Genomic DNA, 16085 nt, shown 5'->3' with positions numbered 1-16085 from the left:
AAATGGTGCAGGTGACTGTAGGGAGGGTGTGTAAATGGTGCTGGTGACCACAGGGAGGGTGTGTAAATGGTGCAGGTGACTGTAGGGAGGGTGTGTAAATGGTGCTGGTGACTGTAGGGAGGGTGTGTAAATGGTGCAGGTGACTGTAGGGAGGGTGTGTAAATGGTGCTGGTGACTAGGGAGGGTGTGTAAATCGTGCTGGTGACTTTAGGGAGGGTGTGTAAATGGTGCAGATGACTGTAGGGAGGGTGTGTAAATGGTGCTGGTGACAGTCGGGAGGGTGTGTAAATGGTGCTGGTGACTAGGGAATGTGTGCAAATGGTGCTGGTGACTGTAGGGAGGGTGTGTAAATGGTGCTGGTGACAGTCGGGAGAGTGTATTAATGGTGCTCGTGACGAGGGACGGTGTGGAAATGGTGCTGGTGACTGTAGGGAGGGTGTGTAAATGGTGCTGGTGACCGTAGGGAGGGTGTGTAAATGGTGCTGGTGACAGTCGGGAGGGTGTGTAAATGGTGCTGGTGACTAGGGAGGGTGTGTAAATGGTGCAGATGACTGTAGGGAGGGTGTGTAAATGGTGCTGGTGACTGTCGCGAGGGTGTGTAAATGGTGCAGATGACTGTAGGGTAGGTGTGTAAATGGTACAGATGACTGTAGGGAGGGTGTGTAAATGGTGCTGGTGACTGTCGCGAGGGTGTGTAAATGGTGCTGTTGACTGTAGGGACGGTGTGGAAATGGTGCTGGTGACTGTAGGGAGGGTGTGTAAATGGTGCAGGTGACTGTAGGGAGGGTGTGTAAATGGTGCAGGTGACCGTAGGGAGGGTGTGTAAATGGTGCTGGTGACAGTCGGGAGGGTGTGTAAATGGTGCTGGTGACTAGGGAGGGTGTGTAAATGGTGCAGATGACTGTAGGGAGGGTGTGTAAATGGTGCTGTTGACTGTAGGGAGGGTGTGTAAATGGTGCTGGTGACCACAGGGAGGGTGTGTAAATGGTGCAGGTGACTGTAGGGAGGGTGTGTAAATGGTGCTGGTGACTGTAGGGAGGGTGTGTAAATGGTGCAGGTGACTGTAGGGAGGGTGTGTAAATGGTGCTGGTGACTAGGGAGGGTGTGTAAATGGTGCAGGTGACAGTCGCGAGGGTGTGTAAATGGTGCAGATGACTGTAGGGAGGGTGTGTAAATGGTGCTGGTGACAGTCGGGAGGGTGTGTAAATGGTGCTGGTGACTAGGGAATGTGTGTAAATGGTGCTGGTGACTGTTGGGAGGGTGTGTAAATGGTGCAGGTGACTGTAGGGAGGGTGTGTAAATGGTGCAGATGACTGTAGGGAGGGTGTGTAAATGGTGCTGTTGACTGTAGGGAGGGTGTGTAAATGGTGCGGGTGACTGTAGGGAGGGTGTGTAAATGGTGCTGGTGACTTTAGGGAGGGTGTGTAAATGGTGCAGGTGACTGTAGGGAGGGTGTGTAAATGGTGCTGGTGACGAGGGAGGGTGTGTAAATGGTGCAGGTGACTAGGGAGGGTGTGTAAATGGTGCTGGTGACGAGGGAGGGTGTGTAAATGGTGTAGATGACAGTCGGGAGGGTGTGTAAATGGTGTAGATGACTGTAGGGAGGGTGTGTAAATGCTGCAGGTGACTAGGGAGGGTGTGTAAATGGTGCTGGTGACGAGGGAGGGTGTGTAAATGGTGTAGATGACAGTCGGGAGGGTGTGTAAATGGTACAGGTGACTGGAGGGAGGGTGTGTAAATGGTGCAGGTGACAGTCGGGAGAGTGTGTTAATGGTGCTCGTGACGAGGGAGGGTGTGTAAATGGTGCAGGTGACAGTCGGGAGGGTGTGTAAATGGTGCAGATGACTGTAGGGAGGGTGTGTAAATGGTGCTGGTGACAGTCGGGAGGGTGTGTAAATGGTGCAGGTGACGAGGGAGGGTGTGTAAATGGTGCAGGTGACTGTAGGGAGGGTGTGTAAATGGTGCTGGTGACAGTCGGGAGGGTGTGTAAATGCTGGAGACGAGGGAGGGTGTGTAAATGGTGCTGGTGACGAGGGAGGGTGTGTAAATGGTGCAGGTGACTGTAGGGAGGGTGTGTAAATGGTGCTGGTGACTGTCGCGAGGGTGTGTAAATGGTGCAGATGACTGTAGGGAGGGTGTGTAAATGGTGCAGGTGACGAGGGACGGTGTGTAAATGGTGCTGGTGACGAGGGAGGGTGTGTAAATGGAGCAGGTGACTGTAGGGAGGGCGTATAAATGGAGCAGGTGACTGTAGGGAGGGTGTGTAAATGGTACAGGTGACTGTAGGGAGGGCGTGTAAATGGTGCAGGTAACAGTCGGGAGGGTGTGTAAATGGTGCAGATGACTGTCGGGAGGGTGTGTAAATGGTGCTGGTGACAGTCGGGAGGGTGTGTAAATGGTGCTGGTGACTAGGGAGGGTGTGTAAATGGTGCTGGTGACTGTAGGGAGGGTGTGTAAATGGTGCAGGTGACAGTCGGGAGAGTGTGTTAATGGTGCTCGTGACGAGGGACGGTGTGGAAATGGTGCTGGTGACTGTAGGGAGGGTGTGTAAATGGTGCAGGTGACTGTAGGGAGGGTGTGTAAATGGTGCTGGTGACTGGAGGGAGGGTGTGTAATTGGTGATGGTGACTGTCGCAAGGGTGTGTAAATGGTGCAGATGACAGTCGGGAGGGTGTGTAAATGGTACAGGGTGTGTGTTAGGGAGTGTGTGTAAATGGTGTCTGTGTGTTATGGAGTGTGTGTAAATGAAGTCTATGTTTTAGGGAGTGTGTGTAAATGGTGCACGTGTTTTAGGGAGTCTGTGTAAATGCTGTCTGTGTTTTAGGGAGTGTGTGCATATGCTGTCTGTGTTTTAGGGAGTGTGTGTAAATGGTGTCTGTGTGTCAGGGTGTGTGTGTAAATGGTGTCTGTGTGTTAGGGAGTGTGAGTAAATAGTGCATGTGTTTTAGGGAGTGTGTGTAAATGCTGTCTGTGTGTTAGGGAGTGTGTGTAAATGGTGTCTGTGTTTTAGGGAGTGTGTGTAAATGAAATCTGTGTCTTAGGGAGAGTGTGTAAATGGTGCAAGAGTTTTAAGGAGTGTGTGTAAATGCTATCTGAGTGTCAGGGAGTGTGTTTAAATGCAGTCTGTGTTTTAGGGCGTTGTGTGTAAATGGTGCAAGAGTTTTATGGAGTGTGTGTAAACGGTGTCTGTGCGTCAGGGAGTGTTTGTAAATGGGGCAAGTGAGTCAGGGAGTGTGTGTAAATGGTGTCTGTGTGTTAGGGAGTGTGAGTAAATAGTGCATGTGTTTTAGGGAGTGTGTGTAAATGCTGTCTGTGTTTTAGGGAGTGTGTGCAAATGCTGTCTGTGTGTCAGGAGTGTGTGTAAATGGTGTCTGTGTGTTAGGGAGCGTGGGTAAATGCAGTCTGTGTTTTACGGAGTGTGTGTAAATGCTGTCTGTGTTTTAGGGCGTTGTGTGTAAATGCTGTCTGTGTTTTAGGGAGTGTGTGTAAATCGTGTCTCTATGTTAGGGAGTGTGTGTAAATGCAGTCTGTGTTTTAGGGAGTGTGTAAATGCTGTCTGTGTGTTAGGGAGTGTGTGTAAATGCAGTCTGTGTGTTAGGGCATGTGTGTAAATGGTGTCTGTGTGTTAGGGAGTATGTGTGAATGCTGTCTGTGTTTTAGGGCGTTGTGTGGAAATGGTGCCAGCGTTTGAGGGAGTGTGTGTAAATGCTGTCTGTGTGTCAGGGAATGTGTGTAAATCGTGTCTGTATGTTAGGGAGTGTGTGTAAATGCAGTCTGTGTTTTAGGGAGTGTGTGTAAATGCTGTCTGTGTGTTAGGGAGTGTGTGTAAATGGTGTCTGTGCTTTAGGGAGTGTGTGTAAATACAGTCTGTGTTTTAGGGAGAGTGTGTAAATGATGCAAGTGTTTTAGGGAGTGTGTGTAAATGGTGTCTGTGTGTCAGGGAGTGTGTGTAAATGCAGTCTGTGTTTTAGGGCGTTGTGTGTAAATGTTGCAAGTGTTTTAGGGAGTGTGTGTAAATGCTATCGTTGTTTTAGGGAGTGTGTATAATTGGTGTCTGTGTGTCAGGAGTGTGTGTAAATGCAGTCTGTGTTTTAGGGAGTGTGTGTAAATGGTGTCGGTGTGTTAGGGAGTGTGTGTAAATGGTGTCTGTGGTCAGGGTGTGTGTGTAAATGGTGTCTGTGAGTTATGTAGTGTGTGAAAATGCAGTCCATGTTTTAGGGAGTGTGTGTAAATGGTGCCAGTGTGTTAGGGAGTGTGTGTAAATGCAATCTGTGTCTTAGCGAGAGTGTGAAAATGCTGTCTCTGTGTTAGGGAGTGTGTGTAAATGCTATCTGTGTGTCAGGGAGTGTGTGTAAATGCAGTCTGTGTTTTAGGGCGTTGTGTAAGTGGTGCAAGTATTTTATGGAGTGTGTGTAAATGTTGTCTGTGTGTTAGGGAGTGTGTGTAAATGCAGTCTGTCTTAGGGAGAGTGTGAAAATGCTGTCTCTGTGTTAGGGAGTGTGTGTAAATGCTGTCTGTGTGTAAATGGTGTCTGTGTGTTAGGGAGTGTGTGTAAATGCAGTCTGTGTTTTAGGGCGTGTGTGTAAATGCTGTCTGTGTGTTAGGGCGTGTGTGTAAATGGTGTCTGTGTCTTAGGGAGAGTGTGTAAATGGTGCAAGAGTTTTAGGGAGTGTGTGTAAATGCTATCTGTGTGTCAGGGAGTGTGTTTAAATGCAGTCTGTGTTTTAGGGCATTGTGTGTAAATGGTGCAAGTGTTTTATGGAGTATGTGTAAACGGTGTCTGTGTGTTAGGGAGTGTTTGTAAATGGTGTCTGTGTGGTAGGGAGTGTGTGTAAATGGGGCAAGTGTGTCAGGGAGTGTGTGTAAATGGTGTCTGTGTGTTAGGGAGTGTGAGTAAATGGTGGAATTGTTTTAGGGAGTGTGTGTAAATGCTGTCTGTGTTTTAGGGAGCGTGTGCAAATGATGTCTGTGGGTCAGGAGTGTGTGTAAATAGTGTCTGTGTGTTAGGGAGTGTGGGTAAATGCAGTCTGTGTTTTAGGGCGTTGTGTGCAAATGCTGTCTGTATGTTAGGGCGTGTGTGTAAATGGTGTCTGTGTCTTAGGGAGAGTGTGTAAATGGTGCAAGAGTTTTAGGGAGTGTGTGTAAATGCTATCTGTGTGTCAGGGAGCGTGTGTAAATGCTGTCTGTGTTTTAGGGAGTGTGTGCAAATGCTGTCTGTGTGTCAGGAGTGTGTGTAAGTGGTGTCTGTGTGTTAAGGAGTGTGTGTAAATGCTGTCTGTGTTTTAGGGAGTGTGTGTAAATGCAGTCTGTGTTTTATGGCATTGTGTGTAAATGGTGTCTGTGTGTTAGGGAGTGTGTGTAAATGGTGCAAGTGTGTCATGGAGTGTGTGTAAATTGTGTCTGTGTGTGAGGGAGTGTGTGTTAATGCTGTCTGTGTTTTAGGGTGTTTTGTGTAAATGGTGCCAGTGTTTTAGGGAGTGTGTGTAAATGGTGTGTGTGTGTTAGGGAGTGTGTGTTAGTGGTACGTGTGTTTGAGGGAATGTGTGTTAATGGTACATGTGTTTGAGGGAGTGTGTGTTAGTGGTATGTGAGTTTGAGGGAGTGTGTGTTAGTGGTACGTGTGTTTGAGGGAGTGTGTGTTAATGGTACATGTGTTTGAGGGAGTGTGTGTTAGTGGTACGTGTGTTTGAGGGAGTGTGTGTTAGTGGTATGTGAGTTTGAGGGAGTGTGTGTTAGTGGTACGTGTGATTGAGGGAGTGTGTGTTAGTGGTATGTGTGTTTGAGGGAGTGTGTGTTAGTGGTACGTGTGATTGAGGGAGTGTGTGTTAGTGGTACGTGTGTTTGAGGGAGTGTGTGTTAATGGTACGTGTAGTTGAGGGAGTGTGTGTTAATGGTACATGTGTTTGAGGGAGTGTGTGTTAGTGGTACGTGTGTTTGAGGGAGTGTGTGTTAATGGTACATGTGTTTGAGGGTGTGTGTGTTAATGGTACGTGTGTTTGAGGGAGTGTGTGTTAATGGTACGTGAGTTTGAGGGAGTGTGTGTTAGTGGTACGTGTATTTGAGGGAGTGTGTGTTAGTGGTACGTGTGATTGAGGGAGTGTGTGTTAGTGGTACGTGTGTTTGAGGGAGTGTGTATTAGTGGTACGTGTGTTTGAGGGAGTGTGTTTAAATGGTACATGTAGTTGAGGGAGTGTGTGTTAATGGTACATGTGTTTGAGGGAGTGTGTGTTAGTGGTACGTGTGTTTGAGGGTGCGTGTGTTAGTGGTATGTGAGTTTGAGGGAGTGTGTATTAGTGGTACGTGTGTTTGAGGGAGTGTGTGTTAATGGTACGTGTAGTTGAGGGAGTGTGTGTTAATGGTACATGTGTTTGAGGGAGTGTGTGTTAGTGGTACGTGTGTTTGAGGGAGTGTGTGTTAATGGTACGTGTGTTTGAGGGTGTGTGTGTTAATGGTACGTGTGTTTGAGGGAGTGTGTGTTAATGGTACGTGAGTTTGAGGGAGTGTGTGTTAGTGGTACGTGTGTTTGAGGGAGTCTGTGTTAATGTACATGTGTTTGAGGGAGTGTGTGTTAATGGTACGTGTGTTTGAGGGAGTGTGTGTTAGTGGTACGTGTATTTGAGGGAGTGTGTGTTAGTGGTACGTGTATTTGAGGGAGTGTGTGTTAATGGTACGTGTGTTTGAGGGAGTGTGTGTTAGTGGTACGTGTGTTTGAGGGAGTGTGTGTTAGTGGTACGTGTGTTTGAGGGAGTGTGTGATAGTGGTACATGTGTTTGAGGGAGTGTGTGTTAGAGGTACGTGTATTTGAGGGAGTGTGTGTTAATGGTACGTGTGTTTGAGGGAGTGTGTGTTAGTGGTACGTGTATTTGAGGGAGTGTGTGTTAATGGTACGTGTGTTTGAGGGAGTGTGTGTTAATGGTAGGTGTGTTTGAGGGAGTGTGTGTTAATGGTACATGTGTTTGAGGGAGTGTGTGTTAGTGGTATGTGAGTTTGAGGGAGTGTGTGTTAGTGGTACGTGTTTTTGAGGGAGTGTGTGTTAGTGGTACGTGTTTTTGAGGGAGTGTGTGATAGTGGTACGTGTATTTGAGGGAGTGTGTGTTAGTGGTACGTGTGTTTGAGGGAGTGTGTGTTAGTGGTACGTGTATTTGAGGGAGTGTGTGTTAGTGGTACGTGTATTTGAGGGAGTGTGTGTTAGTGGTACGTGTATTTGAGGGAGTGTGTGTTAGTGGTACGTGTATTTGAGGGAGTGTGTGTTAGTGGTACGTGTGTTTGAGGGAGTGTGTGTTAGTGGTACGTGTGTTTGAGGGAGTGTGTGTGTTAGTGGTACGTGTGTTTGAGGGAGTGTGTGTTCGTGGTACGTGTATTTGAGGGAATGTGTGTTAGTGGTACGTGTGTTTGAGGGAGTGTGTGATAGTGGTACGTGTGTTTGAGGGAGTGTGTGTTAGTGGTACGTGTATTTGAGGGAGTGTGTGTTAGTGGTACGTGTATTTGAGGGAGTGTGTGTTAGTGGTACGTGTGTTTGAGGGAGTGTGTGTTAGTGGTACGTGTGTTTGAGGGAGTGTGTGTGTTAGTGGTACGTGTGTTTGAGGGAGTGTGTGTTCGTGGTACGTGTATTTGAGGGAATGTGTGTTAGTGGTACGTGTGTTTGAGGGAGTGTGTGATAGTGGTACGTGTGTTTGAGGGAGTGTGTGTTAGTGGTACGTGTGTTTGAGGGAGTGTGTGTTAGTGGTACGTGTATTTGAGGGAGTGTGTGTTAGTGGTACGTGTGTTTGAGGGAGTGTGTGTTAGTGGTACGTGTATTTGAGGGAGTGTGTGTTAGTGGTACGTGTGTTTGAGGGAGTGTGTGTTAGTGGTACGTTTGTATGAGGGTGCGTGTATTAGTGGTACGTGTATTTGAGGGAGTGTGTGTTAGTGGTACGTGTGTTTGAGGGAGTGTGTGTGTTAGTGGTACGTGTGTTTGAGGGAGTGTGTGTTAGTGGTACGTGTATTTGAGGGAGTGTGTGTTAGTGGTACGTGTGTTTGAGGGAGTGTGTGTTAGTGGTACGTGTATTTGAGGGAGTGTGTGTTAGTGGTACGTGTGTTTGAGGGAGTGTGTGTGCTAGTGGTACGTGTGTTTGAGGGAGTGTGTGTTAGCGGTACGTGTATTTGAGGGAGTGTGTGTTAGTGGTACGTGTGTTTGAGGGAGTGTGTGTTAGTGGTACGTGTGTTTGAGGGAGTGTGTGATAGTGGTACGTGTATTTGAGGGAGTGTGTGTTAGTGGTACGTGTGTTTGAGGGAGTGTGTGTTAGTGGTACGTGTATTTGAGGGAGTGTGTGTTAATGGTACATGTGTTTGAGGGAGTGTGTGATAGTGGTACGTGTGTTTGAGGGAGTGTGTGTTAGTGGTACGTGTGTTTGAGGGAGTGTGTGATAGTGGTACATGTGTTTGAGGGAGTGTGTGATAGTGGTACGTGTATTTGAGGGAGTGTGTGTTAATGGTACATGTGTTTGAGGGAGTGTGTGATAGTGGTACGTGTGTTTGAGGGAGTGTGTGTTAGTGGTACGTGTGTTTGAGGGAGTGTGTGATAGTGGTATGTGTGTTTGAGGGAGTGTGTGTTAGTGGTACGTGTATTTGAGGGAGTGTGTGTTAATGGTACATGTGTTTGAGGGAGTGTGTGATAGTGGTACGTGTGTTTGAGGGAGTGTGTGTTAGTGGTACGTGTGTTTGAGGGAGTGTGTGATAGTGGTATGTGTGTTTGAGGGAGTGTGTGTTAGTGGTATGTGTGTTTGAGGGAGTGTGTGTTAGTGGTACGTGTTTTTGAGAGAGTGTGTGTTAGTGGTACGTGTATTTGAGGGAGTGTGTGTTAGTGGTACGTGTTTTTGAGAGAGTGTGTGTTAGTGGTACGTGTATTTGAGGGAGTGTGTGTTAGTGGTATGTGTGTTTGAGGGAGTGTGTGTTAGTGGTACGTGTGTTTGAGGGAGTGTGTGTTAGTGGTATGTGTGTTTGAGGGAGTGTGTGTTAGTGGTACGTGTTTTTGAGAGAGTGTGTGTTAGTGGTACGTGTATTTGAGGGAGTGTGTGTTAGTGGTACGTATGTTTGAGGGTGCGTGTGTTAGTGGTACTTGTATTTGAGGGAGTGTTTGTTAGTGGTACGTGTATTTGAGGGAGTGTGTGTTAGTGGTACGTGTATTTGAGGGAGTGTGTGTTAGTGGTACGTGTGTTTGAGGGAGTGTGTGTTAGTGGTACGTGTATTTGAGGGAGTGTGTGTTAGTGGTACGTGTGTTTGAGGGAGTGTGTGTTAGTGGTACGTGTATTTGAGGGAGTATGTGTTAGTGGTACGTGTGTTTGAGGGAGTGTGTGTTAGTGGTACGTGTATTTGAGGGAGTGTGTGTTAGTGGTACGTGTGTTTGAGGGAGTGTGTGTTAGTGGTACGTGTATTTGAGGGAGTATGTGTTAGTGGTACGTGTGTTTGAGGGAGTGTGTGTTAGTGGTACGTGTATTTGAGGGAGTGTGTGTTAGTGGTACGTGTATTTGAGGGAGTGTGTGTTAGTGGTACGTGTGTTTGAGGGAGTGTGTGTTAGTGGTACGTGTATTTGAGGGAGTATGTGTTAGTGGTACGTGTGTTTGAGGGAGTGTGTGTTAGTGGTACGTGTATTTGAGGGAGTATGTGTTAGTGGTACGTGTGTTTGAGGGAGTGTGTGTTAGTGGTACGTGTGTTTGAGGGAGTGTGTGTTAGTGGTACGTGTATTTGAGGGAGTGTGTGTTAGTGGTACGTGTGTTTGAGGGAGTGTGTGTTAGTGGTACGTGTATTTGAGGGAGTATGTGTTAGTGGTACGTGTGTTTGAGGGAGTGTGTGTTAGTGGTACGTGTATTTGAGGGAGTGTGTGTTAGTGGTACGTGTGTTTGAGGGAGTGTGTGTTAGTGGTACCTGTGTTTGAGGGAGTGTGTGTTAGTGGTACGTGTGTTTGAGGGAGTGTGTGTTCGTGGTACGTGTGTTTGAGCGAGTGTGTGTTAGTGGTACGTGTGTTTGAAGGAGTGTGTGATAGTGGTACGTGTGTTTGAGGGAGTGTGTATTAGTGGTACGTGTGTTTGAGCGAGTGTGTGTTAGTGGTACGTGTATTTGAGGGAGTGTGTGTTAGTGGTACGTGTGTTTGAGGGAGTGTGTGTTAGTGGTACGTGTGTTTGAGGGAGTGTGTGTTAGTGGTATGTGTATTTGAGGGAGTGTGTGTTAGTGGTACGTGTATTTGAGGGAGTGTGTGTTAGTGGTACGTGTGTTTGAGGGAGTGTGTGTTAGTGGTATGTGTATTTGAGGGAGTGTGTGTTAGTGGTACGTGTATTTGAGGGAGTGTGTGTTAGTGGTACGTGTGTTTGAGGGAGTGTGTGTTAATGCCTGTGTGAACTCTGCTGTCGGCTGTGATCTAACTCACACACCCGGACCCCCACCCACCCCCTTGCTGCGTGGTGACCCATGAACAGTGAAGATTGACAGACTCACCATGTGCATTCTGTACAGGATGCTGATCCCGAGGGTCATGAACGGTTTGGAGAAGTCGATCACTTTCTCTCTCTCAGCTGTGATGGTGAACGCAGCGACCGCAAGATCAGCTTTCTGTAATTACACCAACCAGCTCGTCACCTTCAACGGCAATCCACCCCCTGTCATTCTGCCTCATGTTTCACTCGCGTGCTGTCTCTCTCTGTCTCCCCCTGTCTTTATCTGTCTCTGTCTCCCCCTGCCTTTATCTGTCTCTCTCTCTCTGTCTCCCCCTGTCTTTATCTGTCTCTATCCTTGTCTCTGTCTCCCCCTGTCTTTATCTGTCTCTGTCACCCTGTGTGTATCTGTCTCGCTCTCTCTGTCTCCCCCTGTCTTTATCTGTCTCTGTCTCTCCCTGCCTTTATCTGTCTCTATCCTTGTCTCTGTCTCCCCCTGTCTTTATCTGTCTCTGTCACCCTGTGTGTATCTGTCTCGCTCTCTCTGTCTCCCCCTGTCTTTATCTGTCTCTGTCTCTCCCTGCCTTTATCTGTCTCTATCTCCTCTGTCTTTATCTGTCTCTCTCTGTCTCCCCCATCTTTATCTGTCTCTGTCTCTATCCTTGTCTCTGTCTCTCCCTGTCTTTATCTGTCTCTGTCTCCCCCGTCTGTATCTGTCTCTCTCTGTCTCACCCTGTCTTTATCTGTATCTGTCTCGCTCTCTCTCTCTCTGTCTCACCCTGTCTTTATCTGTCTCTGTCTCCCCCTGTCTGTCTCCGTCTCTGTCTCCCCTTATCTTTATCTGTCTCTGTCTCTGTCTCTCTCTGTCTCACCCTGTCTGTATCTGTCTCTCTCTCTCTCTCTCTGTCTCACCCTGTCTGTATCTGACTCTGTCTCTCTCTCTCACTGTCTCCCCCTGTCTGTATCTGTCTGTCTCTCTCTTTCTCTCTGTCTCACCCTGTCTGTATCTGTCTCTGTCTCTCTCTCTCTCACTGTCTCCCCCTGTCTGTATCTGTCTGTCTCTCTCTCTGTCTCCCCCTATCTGTATCCGTCTGTCTCTCTCTCTCTCACTGTCTCACCCTGTCTGTATCTCTCTCTCTCTCTCTGTCTCCCCCTGTCTGTATCTGTCTGTCTGTCTCTGTCTGTCTCCCCCTGTCTGTATCTGTCTGTCTCCCCATGTCTGTCTCTCTCTCACTGTCTCCCCCTGTCTGTATCTGTCTGTCTCTCTCTCTCTGTCTCCCCCTGTCTGTGTCTGTCTCTGTCTCTCTCTCTCTCTCTCTCTGTCTCCCCCTGTCTGTATCTGTCTGTCTCTCTCTCTCTGTCTCCCCCTGTCTGTATCTGTCTCTGTCTCTCTCTCTGTCTCCCCCTGTCTGTATCTGTCTGTCTCTCTCTCTCTGTCTCCCCCTGTCTGTATCTGTCTGTCTGTCTCTGTCTGTCTCCCCCTGTCTGTATCTGTCTGTCTCCCCATGTCTGTCTCTCTCTCACTGTCTCCCCCTGTCTGTATCTGTCTGTCTCTCTCTCTCTGTCTCCCCCTGTCTGTGTCTGTCTCTGTCTCTCTCTCTCTCTCTCTCTGTCTCCCCCTGTCTGTATCTGTCTGTCTCTCTCTCTCTGTCTCCCCCTGTCTGTATCTGTCTCTGTCTCTCTCTCTGTCTCCCCCTGTCTGTATCTGTCTGTCTCTCTCTCTCTGTCTCACCCTGTCTGTATCTGTCTGTCTCTCTCTCTCTCACTGTCTCACCCTGTCTGTATCTCTCTCTCTCACTGTCTCCCCCTGTCTGTATCTGTCTGTCTCTCTCTCTCTGTCTCCCCCTGTCTGTATCTGTCTCTGTCTCTCTCTCTCTGTCTGTCTCCCCCGTCTGTCTCTTTCTCACTGTCTCCCCCTGTCTGTATCTGTCTGTCTCTCTCTCTGTCTCCCCCTGTCTGTATCTGTCTGTCTCTCTCTCTCTGTCTGTCTCCCCCTGTCTGTCTCTCTCTCACTGTCTCCCCCTGTCTGTATCTGTCTCTGTCTCTCTCTCTCTGTCTGTCTCCCCCTGTCTGTCTCTCTCTCACTGTCTCCCCCTGTCTGTATCTGTCTGTCTCTCTCTGTCTGTCTCCCCCTGTCTGTGTCTGTCTCTGTCTCTCTCTCTCTCTCTCTCTGTCTCCCCCTGCCTGTATCTGTCTGTCTCTCTCTCTCTGTCTCCCCCTGTCTGTATCTGTCTCTGTCTCTCTCTCTGTCTCCCCCTGTCTGTATCTGTCTGTCTGTCTCTCTCTGTCTCACCCTGTCTGTATCTGTCTCTGTCTCTCTCTCTCTGTCTCCCCCTGTCTGTATCTGTCTCTGTCTCTCTCTCTGTCTCCCCCTGTCTGTATCTGTCTCTGTCTCTCTCTCTCTCTCTGTCTCCCCCTGTCTGTATCTGTCTCTGTCTCTCTCTCTCTCTCTCTCTCCCTCTGTCTGTATCTGTCTGTCTCTCTCTGTCTGTCTCCCCCTGTCTGTATCTGTCTCTGTCTCTGTCTCTCTCTCTCTCCCTCTCTCTCTCTCTCTGTCTCCCCCTGTCTTAATCTCTGCCTTGCTACGTGAAACCTGAATACAGCCGTGGTGGTAAGCTGTGATCCTTAATGAATAGGCCAGGGACCGTTCGTGAGTGACTTCACGACCGCATATCTCTTTGAGACCCTGATAAGACCCAGACAGAGAAGCTGTGTTCAGTTTACAATGTCCTGCCACCAAAGATAAATCAACTGCTTTGTCAACTCACCCTCCTTCCCTCTTGCCCAGGCTGTTTCTACGCACTGTGAGTGTGTGTGAGAGAGGGAGGGAGGGAGTTTATAAGTGGGTTAGAGTATAGATTAGATTCCCTACAGTGTGGAAACAGGCCCTTCGGCCCGACAAGTCCACACCGACCCGCCGAAGAGGAACCCACCCAGACCCATTTCCTTCTGAGTAATGCATCTAACACTACGGGCAATTTAGCATGGTCAATCCACCCTAACCCGCACATCTTTGGACTGTGGGAGGAAACCGGAGCACCCGGAGGAAACCCACGCAGACACGGGGAGAATGTGCAAACTCCACACAGACAGTTGCCCGAGGGTGGAATCGAACCTGGGACCCTGAGGCTGCAGTGCTAACCACTGGGCCACCCAAACGAACGATGTTCTGTGCTGAAGGTTTCTCACCTTACCTGTTGCTAAACGTCCATTGCTTGTCGGAAACAGGAATTCTTATTCAACTCAGGCACCTGGTCTTTAACCGAAATGTCAGAGACACCGGGGACTGATTTTAAAACCATCGGCCTTCCAGCTCTGGGCCTGGCATTGCCCACAGTTCCAATCCCTCCCAGAGGAAATGGTGCCCCTCTCTGCGGCCTGTACCAGATTCCCGTACCCACCCCCACCCACCCCCCCACCCCCCGCCCGTTCCCTGGGGCAATGCCAGCCGTGCCCATGTTACTGGGTCACATCTGGGAGAGCAGTGGGATCCTACCCTCTGGATTAACTCTCCGACCATTCCCGTCCAGGAGCCGTTAGCTTCCGGAGCTCCGTACAGGCCGTCCTCCACCAGTTTGATCTTGAAGTTGAATTTGAGGATGTCCCCGAGTTCCTTCAGCATGTCCACACAGAAACCTTCGTACTGATCGTTCGGGGCCAGCTGCTGGAAGTTACGCTTCCGCATCACATACGGGTTCTCCTGCAGGCAGGGGGCAAAGGGGACAGTCACCCAGGTACACTCACACACCGGGTACACTCACACACCCGGGCACACACACTCACCCGGGCACACACACACCCGGGTACACTCACACCCGGGTACACTCTCACACCCGGGCACACTCACACACCCGGGCACACTCACACACCCGGGTACACTCACTCACCCGGGCACACTCACACACCCGGGCACACACACACCCGGGTACACTCACACACCCGGGCACACTCACACCCGGGTACACTCACACACGGGTACACACACACCCGGGTACACACACACCCGGGTACACACACACACCGGGTACACTCACACACCCGGGTACACTCACACACCCGGGCACACTCACACACCCGGGCACACACACACCCGGGTACACTCACACCGGGGTACACTCACACACCCGGGCACACTCACACACGGGTACACACACACACGGGTACACACACACCCGGGCACACTCACACACCCGGGCACACTCACACACCCGGGCACACTCACACCCGGGTACACTCACACCCGGGTACACTCACACACCCGGGCACACTCACACACGGGTACACACACACACGGGTACACACACACACACCCGGGCACACTCACACCCGGGTACACTCACACACGGGTACACACACACACCCGGGCACACACACACCCGGGTACACTCACACACCCGGGTACACTCACACCCGGGTACACTCACACCCGGGTACACACTCACACCCGGGTACACACACTCACCCGGGCACACACACACCCGGGTACACTCGCACCCGGGTACACTCACACACCCGGGTACACACTCACACCCGGGTACACACACTCACCCGGGCACACACACACCCGGGTACACTCGCACCCGGGTACACTCACACATCCGGGTACACACACACACCAGGGTACACACACACACACACCCGGGTACACACACACTCGGGTACACACACACCCGGGTACACACACACCCGGGTACACACACACCCGGGCACACACTCACCTGGGTACACACTCAACTGGGCATACACACACCCGGGTACACACACACCCGGGTACACACTCACCCGGGTACACACACACACCCGGGCACACACTCACCCGGGCACTCACTCACCCAGGCACACACTCACCCGGGCACAAACACACCCAGGTACACACACCCCCGGGCACACACACACACCCGGGCAGACACTTACCCAGGCACACACACACCCGGGCACAAACACACCCGGGTACACACACACACACACCCGGATACACACTTACCCAGGCACACATTCACCCGGTCACACACACACACCCGGGTACACACTCACCCGGGCACACACTCACCAGGGTACACACTCACCCAGGCACACACTGACATGGGTACACACTCACATGGGCACACACTCACATGGGCACACACTCACCCGGGCGCACACTCACCCGGGCACACACACACCCGGGCACACTCTCACCCGGGCACACTCTCACCCGGGCACACACACCCGAGTACACACACACACCCGGATACACACTCACCCGGGTACACACTCAACCGGGTACACACTCACCCGGGCAGACACACATCCGTGCATACACTCACCCAGACACACACACACCCAGACACACACACTCACCCGGGTACATGCTCACCCGGGGTCACACTCACCCAGGGTCACTCACCCAGGGACACACACTCACCCAGACTCACACACACACACACACCCGGGCACACACATTTACCTGGGCACACACTTACCCAGGCACACACACACCCGGGCACACACATACCCGGGCACGCACACACACACACACACACAGGCACACACTCACCCAGACACACACTCACCCGGGCACAAACACACCCGGGTACGCACACACACACACCCGGATACACACTCACCCAGGCACACACTCACCCAGGTACACACACACCCGGGCACACACTCAACCGGGCGCACATTCACCCGGGCGCA

General features: G+C 50.4%; 1 protein-coding gene across 1 annotated transcript in view; it reads right to left on the bottom strand.

Annotated features, from left to right (window-relative positions):
• The window catches only part of LOC122546819 (glutamate receptor ionotropic, kainate 5), a gene marked incomplete at both ends in the record, with an annotated part of 484466 nt that extends 470360 nt beyond the window's left edge, over window positions 1-14106 (bottom strand). Inside the window, 2 exons of the mRNA XM_087985694.1 lie at window positions 10471-10584; window positions 13903-14106. Of these exons, the coding sequence (XP_087841820.1) occupies window positions 10471-10584; window positions 13903-14106 (318 nt within the window). The remainder of the gene's footprint in view (window positions 1-10470; window positions 10585-13902) is intronic.
• Window positions 14107-16085: the final 1979 nt, after the last annotated feature.

Source organism: Chiloscyllium plagiosum, unplaced genomic scaffold (genome assembly GCF_037043375.1).
Source record: "Chiloscyllium plagiosum isolate Xiang-an unplaced genomic scaffold, Cpla_swu_hap1 HiC_scaffold_101, whole genome shotgun sequence".
NCBI lineage: Eukaryota > Metazoa > Chordata > Chondrichthyes > Orectolobiformes > Hemiscylliidae > Chiloscyllium > Chiloscyllium plagiosum.
Note: the sequence above shows the minus strand (reverse complement) of the source record. Positions and strands in the feature narration are given on the sequence as shown.